The sequence below is a fragment of the Petaurus breviceps genome, unplaced genomic scaffold (assembly GCF_028583685.1).
Source record: "Petaurus breviceps papuanus isolate PSGF00001 unplaced genomic scaffold, PetGlider_PUasm1.0 490, whole genome shotgun sequence".
NCBI classification, from domain to species: domain Eukaryota; kingdom Metazoa; phylum Chordata; class Mammalia; order Diprotodontia; family Petauridae; genus Petaurus; species Petaurus breviceps.
Window position 1 is genome coordinate 1283415 of NW_027186352.1, and position 18606 is coordinate 1302020.

The 18606-nt window shown below is 52.7% G+C and overlaps 1 protein-coding gene across 1 annotated transcript in view; it reads right to left on the reverse strand.

Annotated features, from left to right (window-relative positions):
- The window catches only part of INPP5A (inositol polyphosphate-5-phosphatase A), a 188248-nt gene that overhangs the window by 75009 nt on the left and 94633 nt on the right, over positions 1-18606 (reverse strand). Inside the window, exons 6-8 of the mRNA XM_069101631.1 lie at positions 17222-17325; positions 6181-6233; positions 4445-4564 (exon numbers count right to left, since the gene is read on the reverse strand). Of these exons, the coding sequence (XP_068957732.1) occupies positions 4445-4564; positions 6181-6233; positions 17222-17325 (277 nt within the window). The remainder of the gene's footprint in view (positions 1-4444; positions 4565-6180; positions 6234-17221; positions 17326-18606) is intronic.

Here is an 18606-nt window from a genome sequence, read left to right on the forward strand (position 1 = left end):
ACATACACACACTCATGTTCACACATCCACTTACACACATACACACAATCACACTAACACACGCACACACAGACACAACATGCACTCCCACATACACACAATCACACTAACACACATAGACACACACGCTCACACACACACTCACATTAACGCATAGGCATGCTTACACACACTCACACACATACAGACACTCAGATACACTCATACATACACAATCACACACATGCTTACACGCACACTAACACACTCACACACATTAACACACAGACATGCTTACACACAATCACACACACATACGCACACTCAGATACACTCATATATAAACACAATGACACTCACACTCATGTTCACATACACTTACACACAATCACACTAACACATGCACACACAAGCACAACATGCACATGCACACACGCACACTAACACACACATTAATGCACAGATATGCTTACACACAATTACATACACACACTCAGATATACTCATACATAAACACAATCACACTCACACACACACACACATTCCGGGTGAAGCAGCCAGGATGCTGCAGTGACTTCTGAAATGAACCACATCTTTCGAGTTGAGTTTCCCTTTGCCTAGAGACCAAGTGGTTTTTCTTTGGCTCATTCATCTGCCCGTTCTGGGAAAAGCCTCAAGAGAAACATTTCGATTGGAGGGGCCTTTGAGCTGAGGTGACAGCTGACTGATGACCGTCCCCAGAGCGACAAAGGGGCGCTATGTGGAGGCCGTGCATCACTCGCCGCTCCCTGGGGAACTAATTGCTCCCAATTGTGCTTGGGCACATTATTTTTCTGGTAATCATCTCTTCTGAATGCCACAAATGGGCATGAAACAGCTCTTTTGAGTGGGCACAAAAGTTAAATGCTCCAATGTTGATCAAATTAACTCCGGCAATCTGACAATGGACTGTATTTGTGAGAAAATGACGGTGCACACAAAGGCCGCTTCACGCCAGGATTTCACAGTTGGAATGGAGAAATGTTTCTGCTGAGCGAGGCCCAGACCCATTTCCAAAGGGGCACAGAAAAGCTCTGTCACTGGTGAAAAAAAAATCCCATTTCACAGACCTGAATGGTGTGCAGGGCTGTAGGAAGTTTCCGTGGCCCGTGGGGTCGGCCCATCCTGCAGGCCAGGCCAGGCTGCCCCTGAGGTATTAAGTGTTCACACCCTCCGGAGCCCCCACCCCTCAGCAAGGGGCAGAGGTCCCCTCCTCTGTGGAGCCAAGAAGGGCGCATGTGAACACCTGAGGGTCAGGGTCCCGTAGGTCACCCAGTGCGTGCCCGGGAAGGCACCAGGCGATCCTGCCCAAATCTGCTTTTGTCAACCAATTATTTGGGCCTTGAGTCTTTAGAGGATGTGTGTGAGTGTGGGTGGGTGTGAGAGGATGGATGAATGTGAGTGTATCAGTGAGTGTATGAGTATGTATGTGTGAGTGTGTGTGCATATGAGTAGAGTATGTATTGTGTGGGGGAGCCCGAGTGTGAGCATCACGGGGAGAGTCTCCCTTCCTCGTATCTCTTCGTATGCCCTTCCCTTCACTTGGCAGTCCTTGCCCTACACCCCTCAGCAGTCAGCTGCTGGGTCCTGCCCAGTCCCTGCCCATTCCCAGTGGCTGACCACCCAGGAGATTCAGCCCCAGCTTCTCCTTCTCAATGAGGCCATCTGAAGGGCAGCCCCTGGCCAAGGGCCCGCTAGGATGGGGGATGGAGCCTCCCTGTGGAAGGAAGCAGGCTGAGCTGGGAGCGAGACCTGAGAACTCCCTACATGGGACAGGAGCCCTGCCCGAGAAGGGGGCAGCCCCCGAAGGCCAACGCGGCCCGAGATCCATCCTGACTGGTGTTCTGAGGGCAGATCAGCAGCAGGGGAAGCAGCCTGGCCGTCCCCTGCCGTCTGCAGGAGGGATGCGCACAATGGCCCGTGGGTTCCCAAAGCCTCTGAATGGGGACACTGTTGGTGGCAGCACTCCGTCAAAGGGAGTGCCTCGGCATTGTCCTCCCCCATCAGCGGAGCAGAAAAGACCCTGCTGGTGGCTGCTGACAGGGGCTGCCCATTATTCACTGAGCCTCCAACTTCCCCTTTTGTGCTGCGCTCTGGAGGTCCCCGGCTCCGGCTGGCTGAGCTCTCAAAAGGCCGATTCACGGGAATGCAAAGCCCCAGCACCGCTTGCGCCCCCGAAAGCCCAGGCTGCTATTGGTGAGGGTCAATTTTAATGATGCGTGGCCCCACAGTGCGTAGCCCTGGTCCTTGGGCAGCACTCCCTGGGGCATCGTGGGGGGTCTCCTGCCCTGCCACTAAGAGCTCACAGACACCTCCCCCATCAGGCCAAAAGGAAGACGTACAGTGGGCTCCATAAGGGTCTGCCACAGGGGAGCAAGAGGCCTGTGGGGGCTGTGCCATCACCAGATGCAGGGGAGCAGGTCCACAGGGGCACCATGCCATGATGGGCTGCAGGGGCACAGGAGGCCCGCGGGGGCACCATGCCATCACCTGCACTCATGACCAAGAAGGACAGAACCACAGACCAGGAGCCAGGCAAGCATCCAGGAGGAAGAGCAGGGAGAGGGCTGGACACCTGAACCCACGGGCTGGTGATCTGTGGTGGGCCCCCAGCCCCAGCCAGGAGAGTGGTCATTTAAAGTCTGTAGCAACTGGGGGCATTGCCCAAGTGCCCACTGTGCCCCCAGGAGGGATGTCCAGTCCAGGAGGGCAATGTGTGCCTAAATCACCACACACCAAACCAACACCAGACAACTATCCCTGATGGGGCTGGGCCGGCAGCGGGGGGAGGGGCCCAGACTATGAGCAGAGACCTGAGGAAACAAGGCGCTGGGCGGGGAGGAAGCCAGGCTGGGGTCCCAGGGAGGGCCAGTGTGAGCCCAGCTGGGCTACAGGAGGTTACTGAGTAGGGAGTGACATGACCACACATGTGCCTAAAAGGAGGATGGCCCAGAGGACAGGCAGACTCCCCCACAGCTACTAAAACAATCCTGACCAAGGTGACCAGGGTCTGCACAAGGAGGAGGGGATGGGAAGGTCCACACCTGCACACTCCATCCAGACTGGCTGGAGGGGCTGCCCAGGCTTCCCCCCACTACCTGCTACAGCAGGTGCCCTTCTGGCCCCCCGACCAGAAGTGCCCCCCCACCAGGAATGCCCCCTTCCCCCCAACCAGGAATGCCACCTGTCCCCTCTACCGGGAGCTCCCCCCTTATATTTCCTTTCTAGCCTCAGCTCTGAGCCCCAAGCTGGGTACACAGGAGAGAATTCAATTATCCATTTGAACTCCTGGGGCAGGCAGGGATCTGGGAGACAGCACACCCATAAATCTCCACTGGGACAGGGCAGGGGGAGCCTTGGGCCAGACACAGGGGAGGGAAGGGAGGCTCCCTGAAGGGTCTGGTCCCAGAACTGGGCCCTCAGAGAAGGGAAGGGCACAGTCAGGAGCCACAGCCTGGGACGTGGACACGTGAGGCTGGCTGGGGCAGAGTGGCGCAGTGGGGAGCCCTGCCTGGGGGGTACCAGATCAGGGTTGAAGGAGAGTCCTGTGCCCTGGGCATATGCCTAGCACCCAAAAGCCTCTGCTTCTGATCTGCCCATGGGCAATTCCCAAACTCTACAGCCACTATGGGGTGGGAGAAGCAGGGATACCAGAGGGGAAGGGGCTTCTTTCCCAGGACAGTTCAGCTCAGATGGGAGGATTGCACTCCCTCATGCCAGCAGAGACCCTGGTGGACACATGAAACCATCCCCTCAGAGGCTCTTGGCTGCTCCCTGGGGGTCAAGAATGATGGTGCAGGGTCCTTCAGGACAGCCACTGTGCCCAGGAAGGGAGGACTTGCCACCAGGACAATTCTGAGCCAAAGAAACTGGGGGAAGGGGCAGCAGGACCTTGTAGGCACACAGAAGGGCCAAAGGGTACTGAGGAAGGGACGGTAGGACCTCCTGGGAACAGAGAGTGCCAGAGGGAACTGGGAAGGGGCTGGAAGAGAGGTGCACCATCATCACCACTGTTCAAAGGAGACTGGGGCCAGAACACAAGAGGCAGACCCCACGTCCATGCCCAAAGTGCTCCCCCCTCTCTGCTGTGACCCCCATGGCTCGAAGATGACATAGAGACCAGTGGGTACCCCCCCAGAGAGTCTGGACAGGCGGGCACGATGTGTTAGATAGACCCTGGCCCTGCCAGAGTTGCCGCCACATCTCCAGGTCTGCCAGAGAAGCCCCCTGCCAGCCATGGTGGACGGGTGCCCTGATGCCCGGGGGTCAAGGAGGATCCTGGGAGCAGAGTCTGATGCCCACCCTGCCCAAACCTGCCACCCCATCTCCTGCTCATACTGTCTCAAACGGGGAGTGAGCAGGCCGTCAGCTGGAGCAAATCCCCAGCGGATCCCGCTGGAGGGGCTGGCCTAGAGCCTACACCTACCGGTCAAGCACGTAGCCCAGGGCCTTGTGTCGAATTCCGGAGTAAACTGATGGGCTTGTTTCCCAGGCAATCAGATTGGAAGCATCGTGGAAAAGGTGGATGTTCACCAGGTCGAAGGCACTGCAAGACAGGAGGAATGACAGAGGTGAGTCCGCCCTGCCATGGCTACACCCTGGGGCCCTAGTGCTGTAGAAGCCTCCAGGACTGCATGGCCCAGCACAGGGCCATCCCCCATGCCACCCAGAGCTCTGGGTGCTCAGGCCTGGAGGCTGGCTGGTCCAACACTCCCTGAGACCAGAGGAGAGAGGGGGTAAAGGAGGGCCATATGTATAGCACCCCAGAGGCCTTACACACAGGGAAACTGAGGCCCAGGTTAGGGGGCTGGCCAAGCCAGCCAGCCAGAAGCAGTGAGTCAGGGCTCCCAATGGCCCGGAACTTTGCAGGCCCCTGTCAGGTGGCTGGAAGTTTGGGAAGCACTGCCACACACAGCCTCCTCTGGTCCTGTGGGGCTCTGCGTGGTGGAGAGCCCATCTTTCTTACAGACCTCAGAGCTGAGGCTGAGAGAGGCACCGGCTTGGCCCAGGCGCATGCCTCTGAAGGTGGGATTCGAGCCCGGCTCCCTTCTCCTAGAAGGCTGGAGGGGGCAGGCAGAGAATGGGGAGGCCAGGGTCAGCTCACGTGGCCAGGCCAGGATGTGCACACGTGGGAATGAGAGATGAAGTGTGGAGAAAGCTTTTGTGGGGCCCCGAGTGCCAGTCCCAGGATTTTCTCCATTAGCACCAAATGAGAATTCTCATTTCTAAAGTGGAAGTTTGTTAAGACACATTCTCTCATCTGCTCCTTGTAACAACCCTGACATTCAGAGGCTCTTGCCCATGTTTTACAACTAAGGAAACTGAGGCTGGGGGAGCTCTGGGGCCTTGGCCAGGACTCTTCCTGCCTCCCAGGTGCCTCTCCTGATTGATGGGCCCTGGGAGCCAAAGCCTGCCCTGGGCAGAGATCTCAAAGGATGGTACAAAGGGAGACCAAGGGGTGACCTCCACGGCCCAAGCAAGGCCAGTAAGGGCATGAGGTGGGGGAAGAATAGACAGTCCTGTGCCACCAGCATTACCTCCTGACCACCAGGCACCCTGGGGAGGCCACACAGCCATGATGCCAGTCCCGGGGGGGGGGGAGGTTCGTTCATGTGGCCCCTCCTGCCACATGGGGCTCAGGACACAGGCCACGGCCACTGGTTAATCCCCTGGGCATGAGGCAGTGTGGTCTCAGGGTGCTTGGGCATCTTGTGGGCTGGAATGCTGCCTGTGTATGTGTGTGACTGAAACACAACATGTAGCAAGGCTTGTTCTATCCTACCCACCCCACCTGGCTGGAAGGGCAGGACAGTCTTTGTTCCTTCTAAGCGGGGTCTTACATGGAAACACATACAGAAGGGGCTCGGGGAGGATGCCAGGCCAAAGCCGACTCTGCCCATTATTGAAAGGATTAATGAAAACCCTTCCCATGTGAAGGGGGCAGTAGACCCTTTCTGGGACCCAAGGGGAAAGGCCAGGCCCTCAGCCAACGTCACCAGAGCCTGTCCTCACAGACACCAGACATGACCCTTCAGGGAAAGTCCCTGCTGTCCTAACAGAAAGGTCAATCCCACTGGATGGGCCCAAGGATGCTACCAGCTAAAAAGACGCAGCCTCTGTGGGGCCCATGCCCCACCACCCCCAGAGCCAGACACGACATACCAGTCAGAGATGCACCACCTCGTCCGGAGGAAGCCTTTCCTGGACCATTTGCACTGAAAAATAAACACAGGGTCCATCAGGTCACAGACAGAGGCCAGAAGAGTCAGACCCCCACAGGACTCACGGCCCTGTCACTCCACAGGTGGGAGGCACTGCCCAGGGCCATGGGCAGGGGGAGGGGAAGACACGAGGACCCACAGGACTGGGTCAACCCCTCCTTCTCAGGGGCTCGAAAGCCACCATAGGTGCCTCTGACCAAGGTGGGTCATTGAGAAAGGGAAAGAGGGAGAGAAGAAGAAGGGGAGAGACAGAGAGAAAGAGACAGGACAGGAAGGGGGGGGGAGGCAGATACAGAGAGAGAGAGGGAGGGAGAGATAGAGACAGAGTGGGAGAGAGGGAGAGATGAAGAAGGGGAGAGACAGAGAGAAAGAGACAGGACAGGAGGGAGGGCGGGGAGGCAGATACAGAGAGAGGGAGGGAGAGATAGAAACAGAGTGGGAGAGAGGGAGAGATGAAGAGACAGAGAAAGAGAGAGAAGCAGACAGAGAGGTAAGGGAGAAAGAGGGATAGGAAGAGAGAGAGAGGGAAGAGAGACATGTTGGGAAGGCCTGAGTATTTGGAGGCTGAGGACCTGGATTCGAATCTTGGCTTTACTGCCTATGAGCCACACCTGTCTGGGCACCAGTGGCCAGAGGGGCCAGACTCAATCATCTCCCAGGTGCCCTCTCAGCCTGCCAGTGCACTTCTCAGGGGCTGCTGGACAAAGGAACGCCACCTTGGTCTGCTGGCCAGGGATGGGGCAGGAGAGCATTTCCTTCTTTTACTTGAAAAAATATTTATTTATGTACTTTTGGTTTACAACATTCAGTTCCATTTTCTCCCCCTCGTCCTCCATGGTGGCATGCAATCTGATATAGGCTCTATAAATACCTTCACATTAAATAGTAGTCAAGTTGTGAAGAAGGATCATAACCAACGGAGTGAACAATGAGAAGGAATGAGACAAAAACTAAACACAAAAGAGAGGGAGCACATAGTTCGCTTCAGTGTGATCAGACTTTGCGCTGCTCTCTCTGGATGGGGACATCTCTTTCCATCGTGAGTCTTTTGGAGTTGTCTTATAACCCTGCATTAGTGAGAAGAGCCCAGGCTATCCAAGTCAGTCACCACAGACACAATGTGTCTGTAACTGTGTACAAAGTTCCACGTTATTATGAAGCACATCAGCTCCTCACTTACAGCACAGTAATATGCCACTACATTCATATCCCACAACTTGTTCAGCCATTCCCCACTTGATGAGCATCCTCTTGATTTCCAATTCTTTGCCACCACAAAAAGAGCTGCCACAAGCAGATGAGGCACAAACAGACCACAGAATCCTTTTTGGGGGGACAAAAAGGATCAAGGCATGGAGCGGGAGGAAGACAGTAAAGTCAGAACTCCTGCATCAAAAGCCTCCAAGAAAAATATGAACTGGTTACAGGCTATGGAGGAGGTCAAGAAGTATTTTGAAAATCAAGTAAGAGAAGTGGAGGAAAAATTGAGAAGAGAAATGAGAATGATGCAAGAAAATCATGAAAAGTGAGTCAACAGCCTGCTAAAGGACCCAAAAATACAGTGAAGAAAATAACACCTTAAAAAATAGACTAACTCAAATGGCAAAAGAGGCCCAAAAAGCCAGTGGGGAGAAGAATGCTTTAAAAAGCTGAATTTGCCAGATGGAAAAGGAATTTCAAAAACTCACTGAAGAGAATAACTCCTGAAAAATTAGACTGGAGCAAATGGAAGCTAATGACTTTATGAGAAATCAAGATACTATAAAACAGATCCAAACAAATTAAAAAAATAGAAGGCAATGTGAAATATCTCATTGGAAAAACCACTGAACTGGAAAATAGATCCAGGAGAGATCATTTAAAAATGGACTACCTGAAAGCCATGATCAAAAAAAGAGCCTAGACACCATCTTTCAAGAAATTATCAAGCAAAATTGTCCTGATATTCTAGACCCAGAGGGCAAAATAGAAATTGAAAGAATTCACCAATTACCTCTTGAAAAACATCCCAAAAAGAAAACTTCTAGGAATATTATAAGCAAATGTCAGAGTTCCCAAGTCAAGGAGAAAATACTGTAAGCAGTCAGGAAGAAACAATTTGAGTATTGTGGAAACCCAATCAGGATAACACAAGACCTAACAGCTTCTACATTAAGGGATCAAAGGGCTTGGAATATGTTATCCTGGAGGTCAAAGGAACTAGGACTAAAACCAAGAATCACCTACCCAGCAAAACTGAGTATAATGCTACAGGGGAAAATATGGTCATTCCATGAAACAGAGGATTTTCAAGCATTCCTTATGAAAAAGCAGAGCTGAACAGAAAATCTGATTTTCAAATAAAGGAAGCAAGAGAAGCATGAGAAGGTAAACAGGAAAAAGAAATCAAAAGGAACTTATTAAAGTTGAACTATGTACATTCCTACACGGAAAACCAATAATTGTAACTCATAAGACTTTTCTCATACACACACACATTTATAATATGTATAGGAGGGTGTGTGTATATATATGTGTATGCGTGTGTGGACATATGTATGTTCATGTGTACGTATACAGAGGGCACAGGATGAGTTGAATATGAAGGGATGTGATATCTAAAAAATGAAATTAAGAGGTGAGAGAGGAATTTATTGGGAAAAGGAGAAAAGGAGAGATAGATTAGGGTAAATTATCTCATATAAAAGGCAAGAGAAAACTGTTACAATGGAGGGGAAGAGCAGGAAGGTGAAAGGTAATGGGACAACCTTATTTTCATTGAATTTGGCTTAAGGAGGGAATAACATACACATTCAGTTGGGTATTTTACCCTACAGGAAAATAGGGGAGTAGGGGATAACAGGGGGAATGATAGAAGGGAGAGCAGATTATGGGAAAGGGGTAGTTAGAAGCAAAAAATTTTGAAAAGGGATAGGGTCAAAGGAGAAAATAGAATAAGTGGGGGTTGGGCTAAGATGGAGGGAAATACAATTACATTTCACAATATAACTACTATGGAAATGATTTGTGTAATTACATATGTACAAACTATATTGAATTGCTTATTTTCCCAGTGGGGGCAGGTGAGGAGGGAAGAAGGGAAAAAATCTGGAACTCAAAGTTTTAAAAACAAATGTTTTAAATAAAAAACTTGGTTTTTTTTTTTTTACATGCAACTGGGAAATAAGATATACAGACACTGGGGTATAGAAATCCATCTTGCCCTACTAGAAAATTAGGGGGGGTGATGGGGGAGGATGTACAAGAAAACAGATTGGTGGAAGGGGTATTCAGTAGGCTTGCTATTTTCGGGTGAGGGTAGGGAAAAACAGGGAGAAAAAATTGTAACTCAAAATCTTGTGGAAATGAATGTTGAAAACCAATAATAATAATTTTTTTAAAAAAAGAGAGCTGCCATAAATATTTTTGTACAAATGGGTCCTTTTCCCACTGCTATGATCTCTTTAGGATACAGCCCTAGAAGAGGTAGAGCTGGGTCAAAGGGTATGCAATTATTTATAGCCCTTTGGGCATAGTTTCAGATTGATCTCCAGGAAGGCTGAATCAGTTCACAACTCCACCAACAATGCATTAGCATTCCAGTTTTTTCACATCCTCTCCAGCATTTGTCATTTTCCTATTTTGTCATTTTAGCCAATCTGACCAGTGAGATGTGGTACCTCAGAGTTGTTTTGATTTGCATTTCTCTAATCAATAGTGATTTAGACCATTTTTTCATAGGCTTATAGATATCTTTAATTTCTTGCTCTGAAAACTGTCTGTTGATATTCTTTCACCATTTATCAACTGGAAAAGGACTTGTATTTTTATAGAATTGCATCAGTTCTCTGTATATTTTAGAAATGTGGCCTTTGTCAGAGACACTGGTTGTAAAAATTCTTTCCCAATTTTCCAGTTCCCTCTTAATCTTGGTTACATTGGCTTTATTTGTACAAAAACTTTTCCATTTAATGTAATCAAAATTATCCACTTTGCATTTCATAATGCTCTCTAACCCTTGTTTCATCCTAAAATCTTCCCTTCTCCATAAATCTGACAGGTAAACTATTCCTTGCTCTCCCAGATTGCTTATAGTATCAGCCTTTATCTAGATCATGCACCCATTTCAGCTTGATTTTGGTATATGGTGTTAGATATTGGTCTGTGCCCAGTTTCTGCCATACTATATTCCAGTTTTCCCAGCCGTTTTTGTCAAATGGAGAGTTCTTATCCCCAAAACTGGGGTGTTTGGGTTTATCAAACAGTAGATTACTATAGTCATTGACTGCTGTGTTTCGTGTACCTAATCTATTCCATTGATCCACCCCTCTATTCCTCAGCCGGCACCAAGGAGTTTTGAGGACTGCTGCTCTATAATACAGATTAAAATCTGATCTGGCTGGGCCCCCTTCCCTAGCATTTCTTTCTGAAGACGTCCCCCAGCATTTCTGGTCCTGGCCCCCCCTCTGCCAAGGGCAGCCTCCACATTCCGGGAGGTCCCAGATCCTGCCACAGACTCCACCCAGTGCACCCTCACCTCCTCTATCTCTGCTGTGCTGTGACGTAGCAGCCAAATCGCCAGGGCGATTTCTCTATTTACACATGGCATCCTCGTGCAACAGAAGGCCCTCTGCGTCCCTAGTCCTCCACACTGCCTTGTACATGGCAGGTGCTTCATAAATGCACTAACATCGGATCGCTCGAAGGGCATATTTACCCAAAGGAAACAGGAAATGTGAAGAGGAGAGATGGGATGACTCAACTAATTAGAAGCCACAGGGGGTGGAAGGGCAGTGGGTGGAGCCAGCAAGACCTTTGTTGGGGTTCTTCCCTGGGCCCACACTGGCCACACATCCAAGTCACTCTGGAAGAAGACGTGAGTTGTGCAGAAGATGCCACCCAGTATCTGTGGAGGGTATGCCCTCACTTGGGAGCCCCCAGGTCTGGCTCGTCCAGATCTCATTCTATTTATGTGGTGAGCTCTGGTGAGGAAGCCCACGTGTAGGAAGGCCACGTGGTGGAGACCAACCCAAGGCTGTTGTCAAGGTGCTCACCTACAGAGCCCCTGAACTGAGGCAAGGTACATGTGAGGGCTGGCTAGGGAGGGCAGCCTCAGAGACAGCAATGATGATGGGGCCGGTGTTGGCTCTAAGCAAAGCTGCCAGAAACCTCACGCTTGGCCTTGACAACGAAGACATCATCTTCCTGCCCTGGACCCGTGTCTGCTTCACCTGCTGGGGATGGGCAGGAGGAGCAGGGCGGCAGACAGCGCCCCTGCCCAGGAAGTGCCCTCCCAAGCCCCTCATGGCTAGCTGCGTTCTCTCCCGTGATTCAGGCTGTCCCATGGCCACTGTCTCCTGAGCTCATTCACATGCTCACAGCAAATCTATACCCATCTAAACGCAGCTGAAAGAAATCAAACACTGCGGTTTGGGCTCTGTAGAAAAGCCGTCAAGCTTTTAATTTTGAAATGATTTAAAAATCTAAGACCTCTCTACCCCTGGATGTCAGTCGTTCCTGACCTGGGATGTGCATGGCGTCCCCAGAGAGAGTGTGCCGACCTTTAAACCCTCGAGAAACAGGAGCTCCATAAATATTCTGCAGCAGGGGGGCCGAAGACCCCAGACAGCAATGCTCTGAAGAGGGAGGCCACACAGGCCCGCTGGCTCTGATTGATCAGGGCCGGCACAGAGCCCCACTTCATCTTTTCACCCTCGTTTTATTGAGAGGCACTGTAGTGAATTAAAAACTGAGCCAGCCGGGGCTAGGCCACAGGGCTGCAGACCAGAGCTGCCCAGTGCCTGCCAAGAAGAAAGGAACATCCTCAGACCAATCTCTCTGTGGCCAAGAGAGCTGGTCTGGCCCATTGGACGCCCTGCTGAGGCCATGGGTGAGACAGAACGATGTTCCTGGGACTCTGGCGTGCTCCCCAGGCAGCAAAGGCCTGTCCCCTTTCCAAGCACATGCATCTTAGGTGAGAAGACATGAGGCAAAGAGAGAGAGAAAGTGGCTTGTCCAGACCTTTCCTGAAGAAACTCGCAGCCATAACCACATCTTGACTTTCATAATCTTTGTAAACAAGATTAAAGGCTGCCCAGGAGAGCCCTAGCCCACCACTCCCAGGGAAAAAGCCCTGAGGAAGGGTTGGGCTCCCTGCAATCCCCTGCTTCCCTCACCCGCAGCTGGCCCTCCTGGCGATATCTCAGAGGGGAGACAATCCCCTGGAGAACGGATTCAAGTCGGCTCCCTTGGCATGCCAGGAAGCCAGAGACACTGGCCCACATGGCGCTCCTCTCCCTCCTGTGTCTGAGCAGGAACTGCTTCAGCTGTTCTGGGACCCAACAGAGGACCGAGGGGCAGAACAGGCCAGGATGGGCCTTGAGCCCTTGGTGAGGCGTGCTCACTTGGGGCACAGATGAGACCTTCCCTGGAAGAGGTGGTTCTGACCCTCAGCATGAGCAGACAGGCCAGCAGAGGCAGCATCCCAGAGGCATCTTTGTTTGGTGGTCAGCCCTCTGAGGCCATCCATATCCCAAGTGCCTGCTGAGAAAGGTCAGTCTCTAGCCTTCATTCACACAGCTGGTCTGGGTCAGAGATGGGAGGCCAACAAGGGCTTCCTGACTCCAAGTCTAGCCCTCGAACCCGTGACACACTGTCTACAAAATGGCGGACAGCTGGAAGTCGATTCTTGCCAGGACACAGGAAAAGTACACAAAAAAGTCACAACTTGACGTTTCAGGGACCGGCACTTCCATCAGTGTGGGCTCCACTGGATAGGCTCGTGGCCTTTCTCTGAGAGGGGCTCTGGCCCAAAACATCATCCTCACTGTGGGGCTGGTGCTGGACAAGAGTCTCTCGATGCTGCTGCCCGGGCCTTGGACCTGGTCCCTCACTCTCTCATGAAGGAACACGGCTGGACCGAGTGGACGCCAAGCACAGGCTCGTGAGGGTGGCATATGAGGGCAAACTCCCTGAAGTTCCCATTGCCTGCTCCAGACTGCCCAGATCTGAGCCACAAGCCTGTCATTCCATCTCCCTTCAGTGGCCCAAGTCAGAGCATTGGCAGCACCAAGAATCCAGGCCCTTACGCATCCGACGGGACTTTGAGCAGAGCCGCAGAAAGTACTGACCAGCCAACATCCGAGACTGGCTCCTAGGTGTGGGCTGGGGGCAGCTGCCGCTGGCTGCCAACACCACGATGGCCGGCTCTGTCCCTGACCCATGAGGCAGATGGGGCTGGGATGGCAGGCCCTGGGCTGCTGGTACACATCCTCTGAGCTGTTTGCTTTACTGGCAGAGGTGACCCTCATCCATGCACACAGCCCCAAGAGCCCTCCCACCCACTCCCATGAGCAGCCGTCTGACGGACTCCAGGTCTCTTGGCCACAGGTGACAAGGAGAGGCCTCAGTTCAAGGCACTACCTCCAGCCTGGGGCCCTGACATCCTTCACTGCCCCAGCCCCCAAGGCTCCCCTCAGGCCCCGCTTAATGGGATTCCTTTAGCCTGCAGATGGATGGAAATACAGGCAGCTTCATCTACTTAAAGAGCCCATAAATCACCCTCAGAAAGGAGAGGCTGAACGGAGGTTATCGGCCCGGCCTCCTCCGTGAAAGGTTTGCATTAAAGCATTAGTGAAATTAATTCATCTTTCATAAGAGCCGGGCTCGGGAGCCGTGATCTATGATAACAAGCCATTTCTCACCACGGAGCCCGATGGGCTACGCAGGCCTGCCATTATCTGGAGTGCTGCTCCCCGAGGCGTCGTTGGGCTCTGGCCCAGGGGCCACCGTAAATCAGCATGATCCTCATGTTTGCCTTCTACTCCGCTCAGTAATTACGGGGAGTGGGCGCTGCGTTCCCATCACGGTAATTACTTTTAGATCATCCTTAAGCGGTGGTAATAAAAGAACAAGAAATCAGTCGGAGCCCAATTCTCACCCCCCAAAATGGGACAAATGTGTGGAAGGCTTGGCAAGAGACCACGAGAAGCAGACCCTTGGGAGTCACGGTGGCGCAGGTCTCCATGCCATGCCCTTCTGATGGGCCCCAGGCCTGGGCATAGGGTGGGGGGCAGGAACACAGGCCATGCTGGTGGGACATGGCCCAAAGAGGACCGCGCTGGAGGCCTCGACGGTGCCCCCAGCTCAGGATGATGGAGCCCCTGTTGCAGGAGCAGGCACGGAATGAAAGCCCAGGAGCATTCTGGCTGTGACACAGGCTGGTGCTCTGAGGAGGGAAGGCGTGGGTCCAGAGAGGAGATCTGACAGCATCCTTCAGTGTAAGGGCTGTGGGATGGTGGGTGGGGGGCTGCCAAAGAAGGTGCCTGAATCAAGCCTGGGAAGAAGAGGAGGGGCTTCTCTGAGACAGAAGGGAAGAGGGGGAGAGTTCAGGGACAGTGCCCCTGAGAAGCTGAAAGGAAATACAGTGGCTCCAATAAGCACTTTCTTTTCGAGATGAGTGGGACAGGAAGAAAGGTGTGTGTGGAGCACACTGGGCATGGCTGACACAGCCAGGGAATCCGCCCAAACTTAACAAAACCATCCTCATCAATCTGCCACCTTCAAGGCTGAAGGACATTGCATCAGGACTAGCCCAGGTAGCTGCCCTGTCCTTGGCTGGGAGTGTGCATGGAGGGGCGAGACCCACGCAAGCTCCCAAGTTGTGAGGAGGCCTCCAGGCCCAGCCTGCCCCTTAATGCTGGACTGACAGGGTGACTACCCAAGGTCACTCTGCAAGGACACCTGGATCCACAGTCATCCTACAAAGGGAACAGGGTGTGCCCCAGGCCTCTGGTCTGTGTGCTCTGGGCCCAGGACACGCCACTGTCTGTGGGCTTAGGTGCGTGATGCTGTGAGCTCCCGTCACCTGCCTCCTTTGTACAGGGAAAGAGATGACGTATCAGGGTGGCTGTGGCTGGGGCAATGATCCAGGGCAGCAAACGGGGGCTCCTGGCTGAATGGCCCTCAGAGAGAGGGTGACAGCAACACAGGCGCTCAGACTGACTGCACTATGATGCGGTCCTGCAGCATCAGCAAGGGGCCCATGGGGCAGGAGGGCTGAGCACGCCCAGCAGCCCAAGTACACAGGGCCCCTGTCTCTTAGAAGTCTTGCTGACAACTTGTGGTTCTGGAAGCAGCTGAAAAAGAGCCTTCTGCAGGGGGCAGGGGGAAAAAGAGGGCGGGAAAAGGTCCTGTCCCCTCCTCCAAACTGGGCCAGAGGAAGTAGAGGGCTGGAGGAGGCAGCGAGAGAAGGGAGCCATCCCTGGGGTCACAGGCACCCTTCCACCTAGGGCTCCCCAGTCACGCAGGATCCCCTCCGCTCTCAGAGAGATGACTAGGGACGCTGTGCTTCCAGGGTGCTGTGCGATCTCTCGATGGCGTTCCGAGGTCTCCTCCAGGACTCTTATGGTAGGCCCCAAAGATGGGGGCTCAACAGTCCAGAAGCAAAGAGACGGGGAAGTGCCAGCCAAGGCCTTCCGCTCGCTCTCCTCAGTGTCCACAGGATGAGCCCTCATAAGCAGCCAGCTTTCTTCTCTTCCATGATTCTCCTTGTCATTGCCCAGACATCTTGGAAAGCTCTTACAAATGACATCTGTTTCTGATATGGCGCCATGCTCGGGAACCGCGTGCTCGGGCTGGGCCATGGAGGCTTCTAGGCTCGCGCAGATTCTTCACTAGGCTTCCATAGGCTCCACACGCTCAGCACACGGCTATAGTCTGTGCCAAAGCCAGTCCTCTGATGCCCGTGTTCCCACATTCATGCCTGCATTTGAAATGGAGGCCCAGTTCTCTCATCTTTCTCCGTTCTTTACCTCAAGTGGATGGGCCCATGGCCTCTCTACACAAGTGAACACTATCTTGCTAGCCAGCTGCTTCTTGGTTCTTGGGGGTTTGGAAGAAGGCAGTAAGACACAGGGCTCTGGGCCAGGGACCCCCAGTTCAGATTCCGATTCTGCCACTCATGCCTGGGGGACTCTATGGGGACAGTCCCTCTTCTTCTCTGGCCTTAAATTTTCTGGTCCGTGATGCGGGGGAGGAGGGGAGAGCTTGAGAGTGACGTTGTATGAATGCTGTGGACCCAGAAGTAGCCTTGTAGAAGGACCAGGGAGGGCAGGGGGTCATCCCTAGTCTCATGACTAGTTCATGACTGACAGAATTTGGATCCATGGGGCCTTTATATGAAGATGGCTCCTAGATCTCTCCATCCAGCCCCAGCTCTCCAAAGATCTCCCATCTCCTGTCACCAACTGTTCTATGGATGCAAGGGTCCTGTCCAGAGTTAAATCCATCCTGCTACCATTCCCCTCCGACCTTCCTGCAGACTGCCCAGGGCAACACCATCCTCTCTAGTGCCATCCTTAGCTTCTCTCAGCACTCCTAGCCAAGCAGCTTTCAGATGCTGCTGTTTGACCTTCCTATCATCTCCTATGTGTCTCCCCGCCAGTACCTGGATGATGGCAGCAGCTGCTGGGGGCTCCCCTCCTCAATAAACTGCAGAGGCCCCCTGTGGTCTCCGGGATCAAATAGAAGGGCCTACGACTAGCGTTACCCACTTCCCTCTCATCCACCTTGCCCCCACTGACTGCCATCTCCCATTGCCACACCTTTGTCTGAATTCTCTCTTTCCTCCCTCCACCTCCCACATTCTCAAGTTCGACTCAGCTCGAACCCACCTTCCCCAGGCAGCAGCCTTCCCCTTCGACTCTCTCTGAGAGGACCACCCTCCCAATACCATCTACAGCTGGTTGTGACCTGACAGTGAGCTCCTGGAGGGTGGAGGTCGTCATTACTCAGCACAGGGTACACAGTGGGTGCTTAATTAGTGCTGGCTAACTGGACCACCGCTGGCAGTAGGAATGTGACTGGGGGAGCTCTCGCTCAGTGCTCTCCGTGAGAGGGCAGGCGAGCCATGACCCAAGGTGGGGAGATGGTTGTTCCTGGTCCCGAGTCAGGACAGACGCCGCGTGTGCAGAACTCCGGCCGCTGACTGCACATTCACCCACCTCTGGGAAATATTCCTGGGGAAACTTCTCCTTCTCCAGCATGGGCGTGCTCTCCAGCGTGTCTGAGTAGATCTCTTTGCCAGTCACTTTCTTATACTTCTTTGCTAAGAAGAGAAGAAAGAACAGAGAGCAGTAGTGAGTGAGCGGCTGTATCTTTGTGAGCTGGCACCAGAAACGCTGTGGTAAATAACGGTGCTGGCAGCGGGCCTGCAGTGGGCCAGACACTGCGCTGAACACTTCACTGCCCCTGTCCTGTTATTTCAGAGTAAGGGCCATTATGATCCCCGTTGTACAGACTGAAAAACTGAGACAAACAGAGGCTAAATGCCTTTCGGTCATACAGCTGCTGTCTCAAGGAAGATTTGGACTCAGGTCTACCTGACTACAGGTCCAGTGTTCTGGGAACTAAGTGTCATCTAGACACCCTGGCTGCTCCCAGAAGAGAATCAGCTCTACAGCTAGAAACAGCTGGCTTTGAAACACACACACGCATGCACACACACACGCATGTGCACACACAGGCACACATGTGCGCACGCACATGCACACACATGCACAGGCACGCACACACGCACGCGCGACCCTTCCCTTACAAACACTTGTCCCCAGTCCACCTGCCCCCTCCCTGACTGCTGCTGCTTCCTTCATGAAACATTCAAATGGAGAAGAGAAAATGCTGTGAAAAAGGATTAGAAAGAAAGAAAACTCTTGGTGGGTTCTCAGAGCATTGGTCTGAATAAAAAAAGAGGAAAATTTCATAGGAATAAATGTAAAGTCCTGCATTTGGATTCAAAAAGTCAATGTCATAAGAGCAGAATAAGAAGGGGGTGAGAGCACATCTAAGCCCAGACTATCCCTGCGACAATCCTCCTTCCATGTGACTGTGACTCAGCAAAGGGGAAGGTCCCACTTTTCCTCCTCCATTCCTGCTTGTTTCCCCAGCCCTGCCTGGCCCCCAGCTCTCATGACCTGGGACAGAAAGCTCCCCTGTTCTAGTTCATGTCAAATGACAGTGCCTGTCGTGGGCAAACTGAGAACTGAAGCAACCGGGTGCACAAGGGAAGATTCACCAGAGCCGTGCCACCAACATGGGCAGGGGCTTCGTCAACAAATCATACTTTTGGTATCTTTAGTTTTTATGCCATCTTCTTCATACCTAACTCTTGAGAGAGACAGAGACAGAGAGAGATAGAGTGGGAGGGAGGGGGAGAGGGAGACAAAGACAGAGTAGAGAGAGACACAGAGAGAGACACAGAGAGGGACAGAGAGAGAGGGGAGAGGGAGACAAAGACAGGAGAGTGAGGCAGAGAGACAGAGACAGAGACACAGAGAGAGAGAGAGAGAGAGAGAGAGAGAGAGAGAGAGAGAGAGAGGGGAGAGGGAGA